The 27,291-nt window shown below is 41.0% G+C and overlaps 1 protein-coding gene across 1 annotated transcript in view; it reads right to left on the bottom strand.

The window, feature by feature from the left end:
• The window catches only part of LOC124264159 (2-methoxy-6-polyprenyl-1,4-benzoquinol methylase, mitochondrial-like), a 53,260-nt gene that overhangs the window by 19,003 nt on the left and 6,966 nt on the right, over positions 1-27,291 (bottom strand). Inside the window, exons 6-7 of the mRNA XM_046698896.1 lie at positions 26,120-26,208; positions 5,394-5,505 (exon numbers count right to left, since the gene is read on the bottom strand). Coding sequence (XP_046554852.1) covers positions 5,394-5,505; positions 26,120-26,208 — 201 coding nt within the window. The remainder of the gene's footprint in view (positions 1-5,393; positions 5,506-26,119; positions 26,209-27,291) is intronic.

Below are 27,291 nucleotides of genomic sequence, written 5' to 3'. Positions count from 1 at the left end.
GGTGTGTTTTTGTCTCATAGCTTGTTCCTTTGTTTGCTTGTTGTTTAACGCCACACTCAGCAGGGCAGTGGGGTAGCCTAGTGGTTAAAGCGTTGGCTCGTCAAGCCGAAGACCCGGGTTCGAATCCCCAACATGGGTACAATGTGTGAAGCCCATTTCTGGTGTCCCCCGCCATGATGTTGCTGGAATATTGCTAAAAGCGGCGTAAAACCAAACTCAGTCAGTCAGTCAGTCAGTCAGTTTAATGCCACACTCAGAAGTATTCCAGCTATATGCTGTAAATAATCGAGTCTGGACCAGACCAGCACCTTGAGCATGTACTAGTTACGTGGATATGTGCACTATACAAACATCCTATAATGAATGATAAATAATCCAGTGATAAACGGCATGATATGACTGTTTGGACTTTTAAAGCCAGGTTTGTGAAGAACCACATACACCATTACGTTTGCTTTGTTTGTTCCTTAACGCTGCACTCAGCAATATTTCATTGACGGTCTGCAAGTACTTGAGTCTGGACTACACAATCCAGTGGTCAACAGCATGAGCATCCATCTTCGCAATTAGGATACAATGACAAGTGGCAACCAAGTCAGCAAACCTGACCACAATTCTTACAACCCATGAAGATCTGGGTTAGACTGTTGATCTTCAGTAACCCATGCTTGTCTTAAGAGGCGACTAACGGGATCGGGTGGTCAGACTCGCTGACTTGATTGACACATGTCATCGGTTCCCAATTGCGTAGATCGATGCTCATGCTGTTGATCACTGGATTGTCTGGTCCAGACTCAATTATTTACAGACTGCCGCCATATAGCTGGAAAATTGCTGAGTGCGGCGTGAAACTGAACTCACTCACTCACTCACTCACTTCTTATGACAGGCATTGCTGCAGACCAATTCTAACCTGGATCTTCATGGGTATGTATGTCTCATAAAATAAGTGAGAAAGAGCAATTATCCCCCTTGACTTTCCGATTTCATGTGTGTGACGTTACCAGTAGACCAACAGCAACAGTCAATGTTAATCTAGTTCGGTCGATGATAGAGTAAACTGTGATAGACTCATCAAATATCAGTCCATTTATCCTGTCACACAATTCAAGGCCGAAGTCCATTGTCAGGTGTTCCGTCAACAAGTTACAACAAAATCAGTTTGTTTATTGTTTAATGGAACACTCCTCAATATTACTGTTTTACAATACTACCCCCTAAACTACTTAACTATTGATAAGGAGTATCCAGTTGGGGTCTGAGTTAGTGTTTCGATATGTTTTCATACAAATAGCATTTGAATTTGGTATGGCACTGAGCATAAGCAGCTTCTTTTCAAATTGATAAAATACATCCACTGCTCAGTAAGTTCACTGATGCAGTCAAATTACATCAAAGCATAAAATATCTCAGTGTCCATACAAAACATAGAGTAGCTTATGACATCGATCTGTAACCATGGTGACTAATTGAGACTGAAACAGACAAACAGACAATATCACGAGCAATATCTCATGCTGTCCGGGGAATGATGATGTACAATCAACCAAGAAATATATTTGCTAGCTGGAGGATCTCTAATCTAAGGTAGAAATCAGAGAAAGGGGCAAAGATATATTTTTTGCTGTGTCGTCATGTCTTGAAATGTTTCAACTGTAGCAGGATTTGAACATTTAAATCTGTATAATCAGGCCAACAAACTTAGTTTACATGGAAGAAATCATGTGGAATTAACATTGACATATTTACCAACATAACCCTAGAGAACTTTTGATACCAATATTAGCAACTGATTTACATCATACTTGGAGTGGACCAAGTGGACCTTTGAGGTGTGGGACTAGAGATTAATAGTCTCCAGGTGACATCATCATTAAAGCTGCGTAGTTATCTCTTGATTCAATCTTCAATAAAGACATTTTAAAGATTATCAGTAACTACGCTTTGATAATATTTTAAAATGCATTGGGAAAATTAATCTTTTGATTGTTGATATAAATCTGTTAGAATCAATAATGTAACACCGATATTGACTGCTTCTCTGGCTGATGTTCTACATGTTACCTTGAACTTTGGTATTCTATATGAACAGGTACAATGGCAAATTTGTCAAGCAATGAAGTACTTCCATAAACCTCTTATATTTTTGTGTTATAGCAAAAACATGGCTGTTATGTTTCTCCTTAGCTCTGGCAGCCATATTTGTTCTGGCAGCCATCTTGGTTGCATCTAAACCCTTTTACGATCCTAAGTAAACACTGGTTCACTCAGGTTAAACCAGCAAATCAGATATCAAAGATCAGACACAAGTGGTAATGGATTAATACTCTGGGTTGTATGGCCTTTATACAAAATAAACCCTTCTTCTTCTTCTTCTTTCGATGTTATAACACCACACAACACAAATTTTGATAACCAGGTATGTCATTCTATGTACATATATACTTGATTCTATGTAAATATACACTTGACATATGTGAATCTCTTTTATAGATCATGGAAAGATTAACAATATCTCCATCAAATATTACGAGTGCAACTAACTAAAACAGAAATCGTCGAAAACATTTCTTGAAAAAATCATCACACTAACTTGATGTGTTTGACAAACAAATTTTAAAAAGTCAAACACTATCAACAATTAACCTTGGGGGATCTGTAAGAAGCTGCAGGCAACTGAATGAATCAGGAGGTTAATGCTAGGTATACATTGGTATAACCCCAGAAGCATTTATCTTGCTCACACTAGCAATCACTGGTTTGTCTGGTCCAGAATACAATATACACACAACGCCATATTTCATGTACCAATAGGGTAGCCACGTGGATCCCTGAGTCATGCTCATGAAGTAAACATATTTGCAATACTGTGCTAATTTTATGTAAGAGTGATGGACTTATGTCACGCTAAACTCTATCAACTCTGTAAACTGGGGATCAGGATGTCTTACTATCACACAGATAAATGATTTCCCTGACCATAAAACTATCAGACTTCATTTGTATTTCTGGGTGATAGATAAGTGTGTCGTCCATTGATCGACTTATTTTTGTGCTCATGCAGTAAGATAATCCAGGACTTTGATAACATCACATACGGAAAGAACATGAATTCTTTTAACAAAAAGCAGCGTTCATCCTTACAATGTATTTCTGTGAAAAACTCAAGGCCATTGTAAGTATTTAGAATGTTTTTAACAGAAGTTTTAATAGGAATTATAAATAATATCAAAAAATGAAATGCCGAAAGATATTTTCTTTTATATCAAAGGAGAATAAAATATAAATAAAATAAAAATATATGTGAAAGTTGCTAAAACATGTTAAAAATTTGTTTCTCTGACATAATTGCTTCCATACCGAAGGTTTAGAAATGTGTTACAATCACAGAAAGGGGATTTATAGGCATTGAAACTGTTAAGTCTTAGAAGTGATACACATGAAAGGTGGGAATATATGTATATGGATCAGTGTATGAAATAAGCCCAAAACCCAGTCAGACATCTGGGCTGGTAACTTCAAAATGTTACCTGCCCAAAATGAATTTAACCCGACCAGACACCAAGATAAAGTGAATTTACTCAGGTATATGGAACATCTAAATTTTTTACCAGACCATCGGGTTGGCAAGCTGTAAATTTAGACCATCAGTCAGAAATCTAGCCCGTCTCGGCCGGTCGGAGGGGCCTTATTTTATACAATGATATGGATGTCAACAGCATGTGATGAAGGAGTCAGAATATGCTCTGAAATGTTGTGTTCCTTATAATAAAGAAATTGACATCCATATATTTTCATCAGTTGTGTTTATTCTCAAGGTCTATAAGATAAAAGAAACTGTTGCCTTTCCATTTTCTCGAACTTGGACAACTGTAATGGAGAATTTTGTAGGTGAAGGAAAAGGGATTCAACATTGTGTTCAAGATTTATAAATTTATACAGTGACATCCATGCCTGAACACATGTGTGTGTGTATGTGAGAGAGAGAGAGAGAGAGAGAGAGAGAGAGAGAGAGAGAGAGAGAGAGAGAGAGAGAGAGAGAGAGAGAGAGAGAGAGAGAGAGAGAGAGGTGGGGAGAGAGAGAAGAGAGGGGGGGTGGTAGTGGTTTGTTATTATGAACAGCAATTGTTACATTTGGGCACAATGACATGCTGAACTACATCTTCTGACCATTGATTATTCACAACAGAAAGAAACTTTCATTTGCTTCTATCTTGGTCTAACAAGAATTATGAATTATGTAAATAATCAAGTCTGGACCAGACATTCCAGTGATCATCTGCATGAGCAACTGGGAAACGACATGTGTCAACCAAGTCAGCAAGCCTGACCACCCGATCCTGTTAGTTGCCTCTTAGTCTTACAACAAGCATGGGTTGCTGAAGATTCATTCTAACCCGGATCTTCATGGCTCTTTGACGTCTGTGACATCCCTGACTAAGAGACAAATCTCAGAGCTGTTTATGTCTAATGTATGATAATTTGCCAAGTGTGATAACCCACGCTGTGCAGAGAGTCCAAGTGAGTGGGTGGTTCACACAGCAGTGAATATCACTATCTGGTATGTGTTATATATACTGCACATGTCTTTTAATCTTCTCTCAAGCCAGGTTCTACATGAGTCAAATGTCAGGTACCAGTAATTCCCTACCTCCTGGACCAACAGATGACTGCATTTGTTCAATGATTTAGTTCAAAGAGAGGATAAACAAACTAGGGAGTGAGCTTTAAGGCCATTTTGAACAATATTTCAGAAATAGCATGGTGTGTCAGTTGGTGTGGGAGGATTAAAACCAGTGATGGTGTCCATTGACATTTACTGCTTTGGGGGAAAATCACTCGCTGCAGAGGAAATATGTGACAAGAAATTCAGACTTTTTTTAACATATCTTGTCGAAAGAATTGACTGATTCACAGCCTTTCTGCAATCTCCTTCATTTGAAACAACAGAACAGATAGTGCTGGACTGATGACTGACCTGCTTGAGACAGAGACTGAGAGAGATTTGGTTGAGAGAGACTGAGAGAGATTTGGTTGAGAGAGACTGAGAGAGATTTGGTTGAGAGAGACTGAGAGAGATTTGGTTGAGAGAGACTGAGAGAGATTTGATGGAGAGAGACTGAGAGAGATTTGGTAGAGGCGAGAGACGGACTGACCGAGACAGACAAAGAGAGATTAAGCTGAGAGATTAAGCTGAGAGATACAGTGAGAGCTTTGGTTGAGGACAGAAAGAGACAGGGATTGACTGAGAGAGACAAAGACTAAGAGAGATTTGAATGAGAGAGACTGAGGGAGATTAGGTTCAGGGGGATGAAGACTGATCGAGACCAACAGAGACTGAGAATGATTTGGTTGACAGAGATTGGGAATGACCGAGACTGATAGGGACTGACCTGGTTGGGGAACTGCCTGATGCTCTCCACCAGGTACTGGTAGGACTTCCAGTCTCCTGCTATCAGCTGCCCCATCACAGGAATAACTTGGAAGGAGTAGTTGTCATACAACCTGCAAGGACAGAAACCAATGTGTGTAGGACTGGAACAATCATTTAGCTTATTTACAGTGGTTATCAGTGAGTGAGTAAATTAGGTTATATACTGCTTTTAGCAATATTTTTGCAATATTATGATATCGGACATTAGAAAATGAGCTTCACACATTGTACCCATTTTGGGAATTGAACCGGGTCTTCAGCGTGATGAGCAAACACTTTAACCACTATGCAGGGAAAGAAATCTTTCAAAACTTCCCACTAGACCACAGGACCAGTGAGTGGACAATAAGTAGTGGTTCTGTCTATACTTCACTGGTCCAAAATTACATTCGTACATTTACTATCAATACAAAATTCAGGCCACCAGGACCACTGCAAACTGAGTATTTAGTGGTCCTGATGAATTTTTACTAGCCAGGGACCACAGGACCAGCGTAATTTTGCACATTGCTATGCTACCTCATCAACCCCCCTACAGGCTTACAGATCCCAGAGCTTACACCTGTATTTAGATAAACAATAACTGTCTTCTATTCTCACCGTATTCTGACTTGAGAAACTGCAGGACTTTTTCATACACAAATGTTCTGTTTGGGAAATATTTATAATCTTTACTAGGCTACTTCACCATCCCTGTGTATGAAAATCAAGGTGGTGGTCTCTACTAGAGATTTACAGACCCCTCAGCTAGTCTGTCTCACAGTCCCTGAACCACATTATTTTCCCCACTGCCAAGCCCTCTCTGCAGTGCTAAAGCCCTAAATAAAGCAAGTCTAGATTTCCCCCAGGTTCTGGTCTACCTAGGGCTCCTTTTCAATTTTAACGGGCTTGTTTGTTACTATCAAAATTATATATATTCAGAGACTAAGCCTTAGTCTAACCCCTCAGCATACACCTGTATTTAGAAAAACAATCAACGTATCCTATTCTCGTCTTTTACTGGGGCTGTTGGTAGCCTAGTGGTTAGAGCGTTCACTCATCCCTGGTTCAATTCCCCACATGGGTACAATGTGTGAAGCCCAGACGATCCAGTTCTAACCTGGAATCTTCACAGGTCAACTAATCTGGAAAAGGTGATGAGATTTTACAGCTTGTGTGTCATCAGTACCCAAATCCTGACAAAATGGACATTTCTAGATGGACAAGAAGGGTTCTCATTCATCTGACTATACATATATTTCCCATTATGAGTTTGGGGAGGATTGTTGAGAAATGTCTCAAATTGAGCATCAGAGATGTAACACAAGTTTTTCAATAACTATGGCAGTGAAAGATCTCCACTGAAAGGTCAGGCGCTGAAGTAGTTGAGCTCATCTGTTTTATCTCAAGTTTCCAGAAAAACTCAAGTTGCTCTAAAGTAGGTTTATGAGATCTGACACAAGTATCTAATCACCACTGGCTCCCAAGATTATGTTTATTTAAAGAAATACATAAAATAAGACCAGTATTCTGACAGCAAACACATACTGAGCTGCCAGGAGTCCTCTCATATTCAGGAAGCTAATAACTGTTGGCTTATCTGTATGTAGCAAATAACTACACATCAGACTGGGGCCATGTTATCAGGGGGACAGAGTAGACTGGGAATAACCCCTCTTTCAAACTATAATGGATGAAGGTTGTCGCATTCAGCAACATTCCACCTATGTGAAGGTAAATAATCCTGTTTGCACCAGACGATCCAGTGACAGGGGCTACACTGGCAACAGTCCCATTTTCAAAATGAAAAGGACATCATATGATATGGTTAAACTTGGGACACATCTGAATCAAGCATGGAGGTAAAGAGATCCTTGTCTTATAAAAATGTTAAAACATTTGGGGGTTTCTGGATTTAAGAAACACTAAAGACATTAAGACACCAGAGGATTCACCCGTTATATTTTATTGTTTGGTGTTTAATCAGTGTTTGAAATACCTGCCTGCCCGGCCACCCAGGACGGGTTATTTTCAACATGGACTTCCAAATTCTCAAATTCACCTGCCTGACGGTCAGGGTAAAATTTATACATGTATATAAAGGTATTCATCATATTTCTGGGTAATGAATCATTATTAATTCACATGTAAAAATAAATGATGAGTTCCAATTGGATGACAAACTACGTTGCTTGTCAAACCTAAATTATTTGCGGGCAGGTAAGTTTTGGTCAGGGCTGGCAAGTTTTACACCTAACCAGCCCTGTGGTCTGGCTGAAAGTTTTGGTCAGGGCTGGCAAGTTTTACACCTAACCATCCCTGTGGTCTAGCTGAAAGTTTTGGGAGTTTCATACCCTGGTTTAATGCCATACTCAGCAATTTCCTCAATATATGATGTTGATCACTAAGTGATCAAGTCTGGATGAGACAACTGATGCTATGATTCACGATCCGCAGTCAAATATACCCAATGTTGCCCATGCAAGTCTAGAATGTGTGGCAAGTCTAGATTACAACAGTTTCTGGAAAGTGAAGAAAGTACCTGGGGTTATACAGACCCTGAAACAAATATACCCAATGTTGCCCATGCAAGTCTAGAATGTGTGGCAAGTCTAGATTACAACAGTTTCTGGAAAGTGAAGAAAGTACCTGGGGTTATACAGACCCTGAAACAAATATACCCAATGTTGCCCATGCAAGTCTAGAATGTGTGGCAAGTCTAGATTACAACAGTTTCTGGAAAGTGAAGAAAGTACCTGGGATTATACAGACCCTGAAACAAATATACTTAACTCTTTCAACACCAGTCAACCAGAGGCATTTACTGCCATGACACCGAGTTCCCAGAGACTCTGAGGTCATAGATGAAGCCTATGTTTATGAAGGAAATTATAAGCTTGTAAAACGTTATTGCTACTACATCCCATACACCATTTAAAAGATCTAATCCTACTGTTGATAAATATGAAGTTTATTTTTATAATATTATTCAAATAATACAACTACAACTTAAATAAAATTATTTTGAATGAAAATGCAAGCTTACATTTTTAGCGTCCAGATAAACCACGAAAAGAAGCAAAAACTAAAGGCGATTTTTTCCATTTGTGACATGTCATAACATGCCCGTGCCTTTTTCTTTTATATTTTCACTTTTACGTAACCAGAAAATTATTATAAAAGATTTCTTAAATAATATGTATGGTAAGCCTATTTCCCGATATCTGTGGCTTTCCGCTCGGTAACATGACATAACAACGGAAAATACCTCCGTTTTGAAGCTTCATTATGAATAACATGGGAGGCGAATCGTTTGATGCGAATATCGTTTGAAAGCTCTGAACATCAACAACATCACTGAACCCTTGCCGAGTATTTTCACAGTTGTAAGAAGCGATTTTATTGGATAAAAATTGGTTTCTAATGGCGCTTTTTAAGCTACAGTCTGCTATAAGGGTGCATGATTGGTCAAAATCAGACCGTGACCTAAGGCAGCCAATCATATTCACGGCAATGGATACGTCCTCGTGAAATGAAAAACTTTTAGATTTAGGCGAAAGTTTTGGGTAAAATAATGCTATTCTGAACATATTAAGCAAAAATGCTACATATCACGTAAATTATGGGACTTATTGGATATCGTGCTAGGTTATGACCTGTGACAAAATGCTTCATGCATATATTTTCGCATTAAACATCGTGTCCGTAGTGAAGATTGAGTAGGCGAGCGAGATGTCACTTGTCAGTGACTTGACTTGCATTACATGATCGCACAAAAAGATGGAAAAAGTAATTTTATATGTGCGTTTGACAACTTTTATGAATGCTGTTGTTGATTTTATTCATTAGTTTATTCTATTTATTTAATCATTTCCTCGAACCATCGTTACTTTGCTCTTTGACAATGTTATTGTGGACCAGCTCCCTAAGCATGTGTCGAGAATCGTTGTTTTCAATTACATTCGCGAAAAATAGTTTATAATTTTAATTCTGCCGATAATATATGATCAATTGAAATTTAATAAGTGTTTACAGACATTGTGAAATGTGATGGATTTAATATATGAATCATAAGTCAGGTAAGTTCCTAAAATTATGTCTCATTTTGACGTGACTACTGCCTGGCCGCTTAAGCGGCCTCCGGTGTCTGGGGACTCATAACGTTGTGGCCGCTTAAGCGGCCTGCGGTGTTGAAAGGGTTAATGTAGCCCATGCAATCTAGATTGTGTGGCAAGTCTAGATTACAACAGTTTCAGGAAAATGAAGAAAGTTCCTGGGGTTATAAAGACCCTGAAACAAATATACCCAATGTAGCCCATGCAAGTCTAGAATGTGTGGCAAGTCTAGATTACAACAGTTTCAGGAAAATGAAGAAAGTCACTGGGGTTATACAGACCCTCAAAACATATATACCTAATAGCCCATGCAAGTCTAGCTAGATTAAAACAGTTTCATGAAGAAAGTTTCTGGGGTTATACAGACCCTGAAACATGTAGCCCATGCAAGTCTAGAATGTGTGGCAAGTCTAGATTACAACAGTTTCAGGAAAATGAAGAAAGTCACTGGGGTTATACAGACCCTCAAAACATATATACCTAATGTAGCCCATGCAAGTCTAGAATGTGTGGCAAGTCTAGATTAAAACAGTTTCAGGAAAATGAAGAAAGTTTCTGGGGTTATACAGACCCTGAAACATATATACCCAATGTAGCCCATGCAAGTCTAGAATGTGTGGCAAGTCTAGATTACAACAGTTTCAGAAAAATGAAGAAAGTCACTGGGTTCCTTTTTGTTGTATTTCATTTTAGTTAAAACCTTTTTTCTGTAAAATAGGTTCATTTCAGAGACCCAGTCTAGTTAGTCTACACAGTTAGGTGTTCTGACCATTTGATATTGCTACACTCATAGTTGCTTCATACAACATGGGTTCCTGAAGACCAACCATAACCTGGATATTTATGGGTCCTTAAAATCAAACACTGCTTTTAAACAACTTCACATAACAAACATCCAGTAATAGAGCTGTAAATGTCGAAAGTTTTGAGAGGAGAAAATACCGTGAAAAGTGTTTGTGACACATAATAGTTTCATGACAGTTATTTCTGTAGACCAACAGCAAACATAAAACTTGAGGACAAATATTTCTTTTATTGACTTTCACACATTGTCAAATCAGCTAGCACATTATTAGATACATAATCCTGCACATCCTGTTTCCCGATCTGCACATCGTCACACAGTGTCAACTCTCTAATCAGGGGAGTTCACTGACCTGTCAATAAGCCCACGTAACAGTAACAGACATTATATCTACAGTTAAACACACTACGCCATCCTTCCTTGTCAACTGCAGCAAAATATGTATCTATTCATCTAAAAAACTGTCACGGAGCTTAGTTAACCGCATCATCACACCTTCCTAAGCACAGGAAACAACACATGCAAAAGTAGCTTTCATCTTTGACAATCTTATCAACAGGGTGTCGCAAAACTTTAAAGATGAAGTTAAAGTGAGTGAGTGAGTTTAGTTTTACGCCGCACTCAGCAATATTCCAGCTATATGGCGGCGGTCTGTAAATAATCGAGTCTGGACCAGACAATCCAGTGATCAACAGCATGAGCATCGATCTGCGCAATTGGGAACCGATGACATGTGTCAACCAAGTCAGCGAAACTGACCACCCGATCCCGTTAGTCGCCTCTTACGACAAGATAGTCGCCTTTTTATGGCAAGCACATGGGTTGCTGAAGACCTATTCTACCCCGGATCTTCACGGGTCAGATGAAGTTAAAGTTATTGTTAGCCATACTCAATTACTCAGTAATTTCATGAAACAATACTTTCTAGGTTTACAGTATTTACAGCATTTCTTGATGTAACTGCCATACGACAAAACAAATATTATCAATACAAAAACAGAAAATGATTGATTATAAAACCTTAAAATAGGTATGTTTACCCTACTCACATAAATGAGGCCTAGAGAGGGAGAGGTCAGTTAAAATTACTGTGTCAGAATGTGATCTCTTAAAGCAACAACAAGGAGCTGTGCTGTCACTAGTTGAACCGTGAATGTAACATGTGTTATATTTGGGATTACACTTTCTTAGTAAAGTACAAATTCTAGTACTTTTTGAGTTGAGCCCCATCCGGGATTCGAACTCACACCCTCAGAGTCAGGCACCTAATCGCCAGCACACAAAGTCAGCCGCCTAACCCGCTCAGCTACTGCTGAGTCCTCCATAGGACCTGATTAAACATGAACATGACAATATAACAATTCAGAACAAGCGCTATGACACCATGCTAGTGAGTGACTGTATGAGTTGAGTTTTTCGCCACTTTTAGCAATATTCCAGCAATATCACAGTGGGGGACACCAGAAATGGGCTTCACACATCGTACCCATGTGGGGAATTGAACCCAGGTCTTCGCCCCACAAGCAAACGCCTTAACCACTAGGCTACCCCACTGCCCGACACCATGCTAGAGTTGTGCTGATTGTTCTGGGCAATATAATAAATCCCCAAAAGCCACAAGCAGCATCACCCATAGGTCCTGATTAATTTCTCAATATGATGTGGCAAATCTGACAGAAGTGATTCCCAGTGCTGGAGCCCTGCGTATCACTTCTACTAAACAATGTAGGACACGAGAATTTTTTAATGTGACAAATGTTAGGGAGTACTTTGACATAGTGCTGGAGAACTGTGTCTCCTGTTCCACAACAGTGTGAGAAGTCCCCCATAGGTATAGATAATCAATAGTTGGCCAGCACACAAGGTGATGCTGCATTGTATAGTCTGTGCCATATTACACGATTTTGCATACGTGGGCTAAAACCACTGAAAATGTATATTGCATGAATTATATATCGCCTGATTTGATTACTGTTCATGTCTGGCATAGGTTTCTTCTGCTGTTGGATGGCCCTGTTGTACTGCGTTGTACTTGAACTATAATTTCATCATGTTTTAATTTGGATGAAGGGTTCTTGCTCATATAGATAATGGTAACGTCAGTGATGATGATGATGATGATGATGATGATGATGATTATTATGACCACATGTCAATTTGGATAAAATGTTCTTGCTGACATTGATGATGATAATTTGGACAAAATCATCATCATCATCATCATCATCATCATCATCATCATCATCATCATCATCATCATCCGGATAACTACCACTAACACCACAAATGTGATAAATGTGATAAACACTTGAACCAGCATCTGAATATTTGAATTGTTTCTAGTTCTAGAAAATGCCTAAAAATAAAAAAATGACTCACATTAATGTTTTTCACAAGTTACTTAAATATCAGTTAGGTAGAGCACTGTAAAACCTAAAGACAAGGCCACTCTGCAAGGTTGTAACATTTAAACATTCTCTGTAAAACAGTCAATAATTGATGACATCGTCATGAAGTCTGTAGACACTCAGTCAGCATTTTTCACGCTAAGTCATTTCTTTCCATTGTCAGTGAAGACAATCCTGAAAACTGCCCTTTGAATAATTATTTTTCATAAACAATCAGGAATGTACCTCATGTTATGAGGAATTCAGTGGATGGTCATTAAACAGTAAATTTGAAAATAAGTGACTCCTTTATCCTGATATTAGCTCAGAACCAGTGTAACTGTAGGTTCATATATGGAAGATAACAAAGACAGAGCCGTCCTGACTTGTCTCAATATCAATGATTAAATTGTTGGTCAGGTTTAGTTTGTTTCACAGTACACCACTTACATTTCAGCCATTTTGAAAATTGTCAGTCCAGACACTGTGGTATCAAATTCTGTCACTGTGCACAACATTATCCAGTGTATGTATCTCATGACTCACAACATTATCCAGTGTATGTATCTCATGACTCACAACATTATCCAGTGTATGTATCTCATGACTCACAACATTATCCAGTGTATGTATCTCATGACTCACAACATTATCCAGTGTATGTATCTCATGACTCACAGCATTATCCAGTGTATGTATCTCATGACTCACATGACATTATCCAGTGTATGTATCTCATGACTCACAACATTATCCAGTGTATGCATCTCATGACTCCAGCATTATCCAGTGTATGCATCTCATGACTCACAACATTATCCAGTGTATGTATCTCATGACTCACAACATTATCCAGTGTATGCATCTCATGACTCACATTATCCAGTGTATGTATCTCATGACTCACAGCATTATCCAGTGTATGTATCTCATGACTCACAACATTATCCAGTGTATGTATCTCATGACTCACAACATTATCCAGTGTATGTGTATCTCATGACTCACAACATTATCCAGTGTATGTATCTCATGACTCACAACATTATCCAGTGTATGTATCTCATGACTCACAACATTATCCAGTGTATGTATCTCATGACTCACAACATTATCCAGTGTATGTATCTCATGACTCACAGCATTATCCAGTGTATGTATCTCATGACTCACAACATTATCCAGTGTATGTATCTCATGACTCACAGCATTATCCAGTGTATGTATCTCATGACTCACAGCATTATCCAGTGTATGTATCTCATGACTCACAGCATTATCCAGTGTATGTATCTCATGACTCACATCTCATGTATGTATCTCATGACATTATCCAGTGTATGTATCTCATGACTCACATTATCCAGTGTATGTATCTCATGACTCACAACATTATCCAGTGTATGTATCTCATGACTCACAGCATTATCCAGTGTATGTATCTCATGACTCACAACATTATCCAGTGTATGTATCTCATGACTCACAACATTATCCAGTGTATGTATCTCATGACTCACATTATCCAGTGTATGTATCTCATGACTCACAACATTATCCAGTGTATGTATCTCATGACTCACAACATTATCCAGTGTATGTATCTCATGACTCACAACATTATCCAGTGTATGTATCTCATGACTCACAGCATTATCCAGTGTATGTATCTCATGACTCACAACATTATCCAGTGTATGTATCTCATGACTCACAACATTATCCAGTGTATGTATCTCATGACTCACAACATTATCCAGTGTATGTATCTCATGACTCACAACATTATCCAGTGTATGTATCTCATGACTCACAACATTATCCAGTGTATGTATCTCATGACTCACAGCATTATCCAGTGTATGCATCTCATGACTCACAGCATTATCCAGTGTATGTATCTCATGACTCACAACATTATCCAGTGTATGTATCTCATGACTCACAGCATTATCCAGTGTATGTATCTCATGACTCACAACATTATCCAGTGTATGTATCTCATGACTCACAACATTATCCAGTGTATGTATCTCATGACTCACAGCATTATCCAGTGTATGTATCTCATGACTCACAACATTATCCAGTGTATGTATCTCATGACTCACAACATTATCCAGTGTATGTATCTCATGACTCACAACATTATCCAGTGTATGTATCTCATGACTCACAGCATTATCAGTGTATGTATCTCATGACTCACAGCATTATCCAGTGTATGTATCTCATGACTCACAACATTATCCAGTGTATGTATCTCATGACTCACAACATTATCCAGTGTATGTATCTCATGACTCACAACATTATCCAGTGTATGCATCTCATGACTCACAACATTATCCAGTGTATGTATCTCATGACTCACAACATTATCCAGTGTATGTATCTCATGACTCACAACATTATCCAGTGTATGCATCTCATGACTCACATTATCATTATCCAGTGTATGTATCTCATGACTCACAACATTATCCAGTGTATGTATCTCATGACTCACAACATTATCCAGTGTATGTATCTCATGACTCACAACATTATCCAGTGTATGTATCTCATGACTCACAACATTATCCAGTGTATGTATCTCATGACTCACAACATTATCCAGTGTATGTATCTCATGACTCACAACATTATCCAGTGTATGTATCTCATGACTCACAACATTATCCAGTGTATGTATCTCATGACTCACAACATTATCCAGTGTATGTATCTCATGACTCATTTATAATATATGTACACAGAATCCAATCGTTATGATAGCTTTGGTTCAGAAGTCATCACACCAGCTCCATACTCTCTTATTATTTAGAACAGAATTTCTCTTACTCATGATCTTGAATGTTTCTGTCTACATGTTTTCACAAGAGATCTGTATTTCAAATCCAGGACTGATACAAACAAGTTGGAGACTGTTAAAAATGTATACCCTCTTAGAAGTTAGTGAGTGAGTATGTTTTTATGCTGCTTTTAGCAATATTCCAGCAATATCATGGCAGGGGACACCAGAAATGGGCTTCACACATTGTACCCATGTGGGGAATGGAACCCTGAGCATGAAAGCAAACACTTTATCTGCTAGGCTACCCCTCCACATCTACACTGGTAGAACAATGGTCTTCATGGGTATAAGGACAGAGAGTGAAGACATTATGATACTCGGAGTTTCCAGTTGTATTGATGACAACATAAAAGCCGAGTCAACTGAGTGAGTCACAAGTGTGTGCATAAACGTTTGTGGTGTGTGCATGCTGTTTATTACCACCCTCAGCATGACCGCTTAATGGGGCAGTGGGGTAGCCTAGTGGTTAAAGTATTCTCTTGCCACGCCAAAGGCCTCAGTCGATTCCTCATGTGGGTACAATGTGTGAAGCCCATTTCTAGTGTCCCCAGTGATATTGCTGGAATATTGCTGCAGCGTAAAACTGAACTCACTTACTCACTCATTGACCGCTTTATTATATTTAAGTCACTGTTGGGGACCAATCCTGATTCAGAATCCCCACAGGGATGAATACTGATTATAACAAAGCTTGTTTCTGTCATGAAAGAAAAGTGGTTTAATTTTCGTTTTAGCTTTCTGTTAATCAAAGGTAAATACATTCAAAGCTACAGTGTCAAATGGTCCATGTGATTCATCACTCATCAGAAGTTGATCACTGGATTGTCTGGTTCAGACTTGATTATAATTTACAGACCACCGCCATATAGCTGGAATATTGCTGAGTGCGGTGTAAAACTAAACTCACTCCCTCATTCATCAGAAATATAATACCGATTAATGAGGATGAGTTCTATTATGTGGGAATAAAACCTGCAGTGCTGCCTGCCTCAGTTGAGACTAGAACCAGAGATCATAGGATCATGGAACACCAAAGGGAAGCAACTCTACAGAAGAAAACTTCAGTGTTGCCAATCACAGACATTTGGTATCACAAAACAGTGGATAATGGGTATAGTTCTGATAACAAAAGATCAAAATCAGAGTAATACAGCAACTCAAACAATGCTCAGCAGATCATGGAGTGCCTAAGGGAAGCAACTCTGCACAGTCAAATGTGCAACATCAGACTCTATGGCATACCTTCAGTCAACAAAGAGCAGAATTCAGTCAGGAGTTTTGTGTTAAATGTTATCGATGTAGGATAAGGAACAAACACTGCCAATACTGTTGTGCAAAACACCATCTTTATCTCATCTTGCAAATGTGAAAACCTGAAGCCAAGAAGGAAAATATATGTTTTCCAGACATGATAAGAAAAAAACATAAGAACAAATATCCTCCATTATCACAATCCCAGTCAGTGGTGCATCTGTGTAGACGGTTTCAGAACACTACACATGAGAATGTAACACTGTCGTAAAGAACATGACATATATCAGTCGAGAGTTACCGAATCACTGAAAACTGCTTAGTGAGTACAGGGTGAATTTTGTTTGTCCACTCATCTTAATGATAATTATAAGAGTATATATGACGCTGACTTCAACCAAACACAGTTAATGCTCAAAGCGCTGACATGTCGCAGTTCATATGTACAAGAAAATACAAGGATTTTATGAAACATACCGTTAAAAGAGGTGTGTTTTGAGTCTATTTTTGAAAAATGGCAGAGTTGGTACTAGTTTTAGCCCATTCATATTATTCAAGCTTTTCATCTACCTTTGAGAATAACACAACATGCTGCATTTCAAGGTGCGTGCGTGTGTGCGTGTATTCAGTTATCACTGGGTGGGATGGATGGATGTGTGTGTGTGTGTGTGTGTGTGTGTGTGTGTGTGTGTGTGTGTGTGTGTGTGTGTGTGTGTGTGAGAGTGAGAGTGAGTGAGTGAGTGAGCATGTTGCTGATTTTAACATACTCGTCACAACATACGACAATCAGTCCTTGTTTTCCTCCTTAATGCCGAGCGAAATCATTTTACTGTTGTTATAATTCCCCACAGCCTGGTACTGAACCATTAACCTTCGCTTCGCAGACTCTTTACTCATGGAGATGCAGTTTAAATGTACACAACATATTTCATCAATTATCTTCATCACTATTAAACTAAGTTATAGCTATTTTTAATTTGATTTTGAAGTCACATCATTCAATTTCTTCTTATCCAAAAATAGAGCACCTGGGCAAACTTTCCTTTTAGTTTTCCTTCATGTGTGGCCCTATGACCCCAATAGTGCATGCCAGAGAGTACCTCATACTACAAGGAATCTACTGGACCCTCGATCTGTCTGTGTAATTATATACTACTGGCTGGACAAACAAACAACAAATATCACACCAAATAACAATAATTCTGTTAGTTCACAGGGTAACATGATGCACACTCAGGGCGAGATACCATTTTTCAAAGTAGACTCCAGCTCTGTTTGGACTTGACTTTCCTGTACAAAACCACTGGTCCTTCTACATTTTTACTAGCTCTGATTAACATACTAGTAGCTAACTCTATCCTTTCACACTCTGTAAAAGTTGAGTTGAATTGAGTTGAGTTGGGTTTTACGTCACATCGGCATTATTCCAGCTATATAGAGACGAGAACAAAGCTGCATTAATAAACATTGCAAGTACAGAGTCAAACTGAGTTTTATTTAAAAAAACACATATTCATTGCATTGTCATTTAAAAACAGAAAAAATCATAGCACTAAATTTAAAGGCAGGAACTTTGTTAGTCACATTACACAGTTAGAATTTATGATACAGATCAACTTCCCTCAGGTAGTTCACTATCAGATGAGCGCTCACGTGGTAGAACAGATCTTTCAGATTTGTTGCATCATAATGCAAGGCCCTTGCAGACGGCAAGTCCACACGGTCAAGCAGAATATGTAAAAGGTTATGGAGGTCTGCAGTGAGGGATTTAGTCTGTTTTTACAATATCGATAAACTTCTAAGCAACAATAATGAAGAAATAGTGTTCTCTAACATTTGAATTTTAAGTAGATACAGCTGTACAGAAATCTTTGCTTTCTATTGAGCTAAACCTCTTATAAGATATAATTATCACCACCATAAACAATCATTATCATCACCACCATCACCATTGACAGCACCATCGTGATGATGACGATGATGACGATGATGATGATGATGATGATGATGATGATGATGATGATGATGATGATGATGATGATGATGATGACGACGACGACAACCATTATCATCATCATGGAAGCAAGTTGAAAACAATTACATGATGTCATTCATGATTCTACTGGCGATCTAGAAATTTCATCTGATTCACAATGCAGCTCTAAATTACTTTTGTGTCAACTTTAATAAGATGATGTTGATTACAAGTCTTGGAGTTAAACATAAAAGCTTAGGGGTAAAGCCAAAGCCACATCAAAAGTTTAATGTTTATGGGGCTACCCACAGATTCACACAACACCCTGACTTCAAGCTAGGATCCCAGGACTCCCCACATATCTAACACTGATTACAGAACATTCTCCTGGCACAGTGTGTACCACCGGCTGAGAGAGAGCTTGGTAGATACATAATTTACAAAGTCAACATGTGATAGCTTCCATCCATCAGCCAGATTCTGACTGACCTTTCCCCCTCAGTGCAGTACACAGAACAGGCAGAAGTCCAGGCTTGCAGCCTCATGCAGTGGAGTCTGAAATACATAAATATCATATGCCGCCCTTCCTCCCAGACCCCCGCCCTTCCCTCCCCACTGCTGTGACGTATTTACTACAGGCCCCAGCACCTCCCTCAACTGGTGGAATAACTCCCCTGGGGCCACATCAATACCCTATGATGTTTGAGGAGTTATCACATAAAGTGATAGGGGACACCTGTGAAGTGTTTAGGGATGGTTTATTGCTGCAGATGGATACCGTAATCCTTCTAGTTAGAGCAACCAATGATATTATTCTTACATATCATTTGACAAATACTTTGTTACATTAAACATATGTCTGTTATGTACAGACATATGTTTGATGTAGCAGCATATTTGTACAACCTCAATCTACAGACAAATAACATAATATATACACACTGTATGAGCAGCTCACCACAACAGCGGGAACTGTGTCAGCAGCTTACCACAAACAGCAGGAACTGTGTCAGCAGCTTACAAAAACAGCGGGAACTGTGTCAGCAGCTCACCACAACAGCGGGAACTGTGTCAGCAGCTTACCACAACAGCGGGAACTGTGTCAGCAGCTTACAACAGCAGGAACTGTGTCAGCAGCTTACAACAGCAGGAACTGTGTCAGCAGCTCACCACAACAGCAGGAACTGTGTCAGCAGCTTACCACAACAGCGGGAACTGTGTCAGCAGCTCACCACAACAGCAGGAACTGTGTCAGCAGCTTACAACAGCAGGAACTGTGTCAGCAGCTCAACACAGCAGCTCAACACAACAGCAGGAACTGTGTCAGCAGCTCACCACAACAACAGGAACTGTGTCAGCAGCTTACAACAGCAGGAACTGTGTCAGCAGCTCACCACAAACAGCAGGATCTGTGTCAGCAGCTCACCACAACAGCGGGAACTGTGTCAGCAGCTTACCACAACAGCGGGAACTGTGTCAGCAGCTCACAACAGCAGGAACTGTGTCAGCAGCTTACAAAAACAGCGGGAACTGTGTCAGCAGCTCACCACAACAGCGGGAAATGTGTCAGCAGCTCACCACAACAACAGGAACTGTGTCAGCAGCTCACCACAACAGCAGGATCTTACCACAACAGCAGCTTACTGTGTCAACAGCTCACCACAACAACTGTGTGTCAGCAGCTCACCACAACAGCAGGATCTGTGTCAGCAGCTCCACAACAGCAGGATCTGTGTCAGCAGCTCACAACAGCAGCGGGAACTGTGTCAGCAGCTCATCACAACAATAGGACCTGTGTCAGCAGCTCACCACAACAACAGGAACTGTGTCAGCAGCTCACCACAACAGCGGAAAATGTGTCAGCAGCTCAACACAACAACAGGAACTGTGTCAGCAGCTCAACACAACAGTAGGATCTGTGTCAGCAGCTTACCACAAACAGCAGGAACTGTGTCAGCAGCTCACCACAACAGCAGGAACTGTGTCAGCAGCTTACCACAACAGCAGGATCTGTGTCAGCAGCTCACCACAACAGTGGGAAATGTGTCAGCAGCTCAAAACAACAACAGGAACTGTGTCAGCAGCTCAACACAGCAGCTAAACACAACAGCAGGAACTGTGTCAGCAGCTCACCACAACAACAGGAACTGTGTCAGCAGCTCACCACAACAGCAGGAACTGTGTCAGCAGCTCACCACAACAGCAGGATCTGTGTCAGCAGCTCACCACAACAGCATGATCTTTGTCAGCAGCTCACCACAACAGCTCACCACAACAGCATGATCTGTGTCAGCAGCTCACCACAACAGCAGGAACTGAGTCAGCAGCTCACCACAACAGCAGGATCTGTGTCAGCAGCTCATCACAACAGCAGGATCTGTGTCAGCAGCTCATCACAACAGCAGGAACTGTGTCAGCAGCTCACCACAACAGCAGGAACTGAGTCAGCAGCTCACCACAACAACAGGAACTGTGTCAGCAGCTCACCACAACAGCAGGATCTGTGTCAGCAGCTCATCACAACAGCAGGAACTGTGTCAGCAGCTCATCACAACAGCAGGAACTGTGTCAGCAGCTCACCACAACAACAGGAACTGAGTCAGCAGCTCACCACAACAGCAGGAACTGTGTCAGCAGCTCAACACAACAGCAGGAACTGTGTCAGCAGCTCATCACAACAGCAGGAACTGAGTCAGCAGCTCACCACAACAGCAGGAACTGTGTCAGCAGCTCATCACAACAGCAGGAACTGAGTCAGCAGCTCACCACAACAGCAGGAACTGTGTCAGCAGCTCATCACAACAACAGGAACTGTGTCAGCAGCTCACCACAACAGCAGGATCTGTGTCAGCAGCTCACCACAACAGCAGGAACTGTGTCAGCAGCTCACCACAACAGCAGGAACTGAGTCAACAGCTCACCACAACAGCAGGAACTGTGTCAGCAGAACAGAACAGCAGTAACTGTGTCAGCAGATCACCACAACAGCAGGAACTGTGTCAGCAGAACAGAACAGCAGGAACTGTGTCAGCAGAACACCACAACAGCAGGATCTGTGTCAGCAGAACATTACAACAACAGGAACTGTGTCAGCAGCTCAAAACAACAACAGGAACTGTGTCAGCAGCTCAACACAGCAGCTCACCACAACAGCAGGATCTGTGTCAGTAGCTCAAAACAACAACAGGAACTGTGTCAGCAGCTCAACACAGCAGCTCACCACAACAGCAGGATCTGTGTCAGCAGCTCACCACAAAAGCAGGAACTGTGTCAGCAGCAGACAGAACAGCAGTAACTGTGTCAGCAGCTCACCACAACAGCAGTATCTGTGTCAGGAGCAGCTCACAAAAGCAGTAACTGTGTCAGCAGAACACCACAACAACAGGGATCTGTGTCAGCAGCTCACCACAACAGCAGGAACTGTGTCAGCAGCTCACCACAACAGTAGGAACTGTGTCAGCAGCACACCACAACAGCAGGAACTGTGTCAGCAGCTCACAACAGCAGGAACTGTGTCAGCAGAACACCACAACAGCAGGAACTGTGTCAGCAGAACACCACAACAGCAGGAACTGTGTCAGCAGAACACCACAACAGCAGGATCTGTGTCAGCAGCTCACCACAACAGTAGGAACTGTGTCAGCAGCTCACCACAACAGTAGGAACTGTGTCAGCAGCCTACCACAACAGCAGGAACTGTGTCAGCAGCTCACCACAACAGCAGGAACTGTGTCAGCAGCCTCACAACAGCAGGAACTGTGTCAGCAGCTCACCAGAACGGCAGGATCTGTGTCAGCAGCTCACCACAACAGCAGGATCTGTGTCAGCAGCTCACCACAACAGCAGGATCTGTGTCAGCAGCTCACCACAACAGCAGGATCTGTGTCAGCAGCTCACCACAACAGCAGGAACTGTGTCAGCAGCACACACACAACAGCAGGATCTGTGTCAGCAGCCTACCACAACAGCAGGATCTGTGTCAGCAGCTCACCAAAACAGCAGGATCTGTGTCAGCAGCTCACCACAACAGCAGGAACTGTGTAAGCAGAACACCACAACGGCAGGATCTGTGTCAGCAGCTCCACCAGAACAGTAGGAACTGTGTCAGCAGCTCACCACAACAGCAGGATCTGTGTCAGCAGCTCACCACAACAGCAGGAACTGTGTCAGCAGCTCACCACAACAGTAGGAACTGTGTCAGCAGCTCACCACAACAGCAGGATCTGTGTCAGCAGCTCACCACAACAGTAGGAACTGTGTCAGCAGCTCACCACAACAGTAGGAACTGTGTCGGCAGCTCACCACAACAGTAGGAACTGTGTCAGCAGCTCACCACAACAGTAGGAACTGTGTCAGCAGCCTACCACAACAGCAGGAACTGTGTCAGCAGCTCACCACAACAGTAGGAACTGTGTCGGCAGCCTACCACAACAGCAGGAACTGTGTCAGCAGCTCACCAGAACGGCAGGATCTGTGTCAGCAGCTCACAACAGCAGGAACTGTGTCAGCAGCTCACCACAACAGCAGGATCTGTGTCAGCAGCTCACCACAACAGCAGGATCTGTGTCAGCAGCTCACCACAACAGCAGGAACTGTGTCAGCAGCACACCACAACAGCAGGATCTGTGTCAGCAGCTCACCACAACAGCAGGATCTGTGTCAGCAGCTCACCACAACAGCAGGATCTGTGTCAGCAGCTCACCACAACAGCAGGAACTGTGTCAGCAGCTCACCAGAACAGTAGGAACTGTGTCAGCAGCTCACCACAACAGCAGGAACTGTGTCAGCAGCTCACCACAACAGCAGGAACTGTGTCAGCAGCTCACCAGAACAGTAGGAACTGTGTCAGCAGCTCACCAGAACAGCAGGAACTGTGTCAGCAGCTCACCACAACAGTAGGAACTGTGTCAGCAGCTCACCACAACAGCAGGAACTGTGTCAGCAGCTCACCACAACAGTAGGAACTGTGTCGGCAGCCTACCACAACAGCAGGAACTGTGTCAGCAGCTCACCAGAACGGCAGGAACTGTGTCAGCAGCTCACCACAACAGCAGGATCTGTGTCAGCAGCACACCACAACAGCAGGATCTGTGTCAGCAGCTCACCACAACAGCAGGATCTGTGTCAGCAGCTCACCACAACAGCAGGATCTGTGTCAGCAGCTCACCACAACAGCAGGAACTGTGTCAGCAGCTCACCACAACAGCAGGAACTGTGTCAGCAGCTCACAACAGCAGGAACTGTGTCAGCAGAGCACGACCACAACAGAAACTCTCAGCAGAAAACCACAACCGCAGTAACTATGGGAACATGGTTCCAGTATATGGTATGAAGTGAAACCTGTATTCCCTCCTCACTCACTATAATAAATGGTGGAATATTTCAGGATTTTGAATAGAAAGTTGATGTTTTGTCATAAAACACAAGGGAATATTCATATCTTTTCCATGTTTACACATTCATGAGTACTGATGGCACACAACACAATCTACATGTAAATAAATAATGACAACAAAGTCGTTCATGACAACACAATGCAATGGACCAAATGATGATAATGGTGCTGTTTTATTTTATATTGGTGTTTCATGCACCAGGACAATGCTTACTGACGTGTATGAAATAAGGACCGTCCGACACGTTTCTTCTACCTTTCTAGTCTGCTGCTTAGCCACTGTTTTGCAGTGGAATGAAAACATACAAAAATTCTAAAGTAACCAAACTTATTTTCCCACAATTGTTGATTTGTATATACAATGAACTAATTAATTCAAGACAATGCATGAAAGCTGCAATACCTTACTAAGGTCCAATTTTGACTGAATAATCTAACATCTAACACACAGATGTTCGTTCGACTAACCATCTAACAATCTCCAACACACTAATACCCTCTAACATTCTAACTCTAACACACTCTCCGTAGGATCACAAAATACATTTATATAACAAACATGCATGAAATTCACGTGCAGATGTCCTATCCACGAAGCATTATGTGTTCGCGTGCACAACACATTGTCCGAAAACAAAAACTAAACATCCATAAGATAACTGAAAGTTCCAAAACGCAGCTATTGTGTAACCTCCATGGAGACCATGTGCATCTGGTAATTATCCATGAAGCAGATTACGTTTTGAAATGTGTCATATATTCAATGAACTGTTCTTCAGTCCAGCCACTGAGCTCCATGTCAGGTCTATGTTTTATGTCTATGGTAAATTATGGTAAATTATGTTCAGCCTAGTACTGACTGACTGAGTTTGGTTTTACGCCGCTTTTAGCAATATTCCAGCAATATCACGGCGGGGGACACCAGAAATGGGCTTCACTCATTGTACCCATGTGGGGATTCGAATCGGGTCTTTGGCGTGACGAGCCAACGCTTTAACCACTAGACTACCCCACCGCCCCCTTCAGCCTAGTATACCTAATAAAACTTCATGTGGTAATACTATGAAATGTGCACGAAAATGACGTCAAAGGTTTCGGATATTTGGCTCAAAATGTTTTGTGACATACTGCCTTTATCATTGTTAGAATACATTCATTTGACCGTGATGAATACCTTGAAATGGTGATATTGTTTCAGGTTTACTTATGATAGCAGAACATAATGGTACCTTATAGAACAAAGGAGAACAGAAGGACAGAATAAAACAGAAAAGTAATCTAACAGAAAAGAAGAGAACACAACAAAACAGAAAAGTTATCGAACAGAACAGAACAGAACAAAACGTGTGTTGAATATGCAGTGTGCGAAATAGTTTCCAAATTTTGCTAGCCAGTCTGGCTAGATATGCCTGAAAGTTACTAGCCCACAAAATAATTCTCAAGTCCGAAATTTGAATATAGACACAGGTTTCATCATAAAGCTTCTAATACGATGATCATTTTTATCAGGCCATAATCTTGCATGATTTGAAAGTATGTTATAGATTAACAAGTCGGAGAGATTGATATATTTACAAAATTACCCCATGAAAATTCACTAACTAGTCGGGCTAGTGACTGTGGAGATTTACTGGCTCAACTGGATTTTTACTAGCCACGGGCTAGCAGGCCCCGAGACACTAACAAAGTCATTATTACAGTCCAGGGACCCACACTAAACTCTTTTCGCAACGTAAAACTGCACCTTTGTTTCACGAATGTTGCCAAAACACTGCTTTCACCAGCAAGCATTATGGGTCTTGTTAAACATGGTCTAATTCAAAAGATATGGTAAACATGCTGCGAAAACTCTTGATTAAAATAAAAATTAGTAAAAGCAAATACTTGTAATCATGGAAACTGAATAGCTAATCATACTTACGATCGGAGAAATAGATTATTGACTTGACTAAACTCGAGGCACATGAATCTGCCCCCAGGCTTCAGAACCCTGTACGCCTCTGACAGAACCTGAAAACACATGAGAACATGGAACCAGTGACCAAAATACATACCTGGGCTCTACACATTATACAAATTTAGGCAATCAAACTAGGGTTTTAGGTGTGAGGGGTGAACACTTTAACCACTAGGCTACCCTAATGCCCATCAATTACAGTGGACTCCCTCTAAACCGTAATCGCTCGGGACTGGTGAAAATGTTGGTTTAGAGGGAGTTTTTAGAAACTCAATCCAAAATTAAACCATACAGAGACGGAATTAAACAAACAAAGAAACACAGGCATTAAAGCACTTCTGTATTGTGCTTTCGATGGTTTTACACCCGGTTGAGTTACATGATCAACTAAGTCAGAAAGGTCTGACTTAAAGTTCCACTCAAGCGTTTCAAAGTTAACACCACAGAATTTTGCACTTGCCCAAGAACAACTAAATGATACTTTCCCCTCTTGCCTGGCACTTTATTTTCACAAGTCGAGCATACTAATTGGACACCCTTCATGGCTCTAAACTGAAACCTCAGTATTTGAGCAGATGCAGCTTTTTTTAAGCACAATATGAGGTGTTTGTGCAGCTTGGTGGTTAAAGCATTCACTTGTCACGTTGAAGACCCTGGTTCTATTCCTCACATAGGTACAAAGACCATTTCTAGTGTCCCCAGCCATGAACTGTTGATAAACTGTTGCTGAACTGTTGATAAAAGCGGCAAAAACTTAACTCACACACTCATTCACTCACTCAAACCATACTCCCCCGCTCATTTTAACAATGTTCCAGTTATGTGATGGCAAGTTGGCCATGTTGATGCATGTGAGTGAGTGAGTGAGTTTAGTTTTACTCCGCTTTTAACAATATTCCAGCAATACTCACGGCGGGGGACACCAGAAATGGGCTTCACACATAGTACCCATGGGGGGAATCGAACCCGGTCTTTTTGACTTGACGAGCGAACGCTTTAACCACTAGGCTACCCCACCTCCCCTTCTGATGCATGTAAACTTATCCCACTTATCTTTGTTAAAACTCGTGATGATAATCAGTGGATTGTCTGGTCAAGACTTGATTGTTTACAGGAATTGTTTCAAGTTTGCTCAA

The sequence above is a fragment of the Haliotis rubra genome, unplaced genomic scaffold, assembly GCF_003918875.1.
Source record: "Haliotis rubra isolate DU_JTF1 unplaced genomic scaffold, ASM391887v1 Scf910, whole genome shotgun sequence".
Classification (NCBI taxonomy): domain Eukaryota; kingdom Metazoa; phylum Mollusca; class Gastropoda; order Lepetellida; family Haliotidae; genus Haliotis; species Haliotis rubra.
Note: the sequence above shows the minus strand (reverse complement) of the source record. Positions and strands in the feature narration are given on the sequence as shown.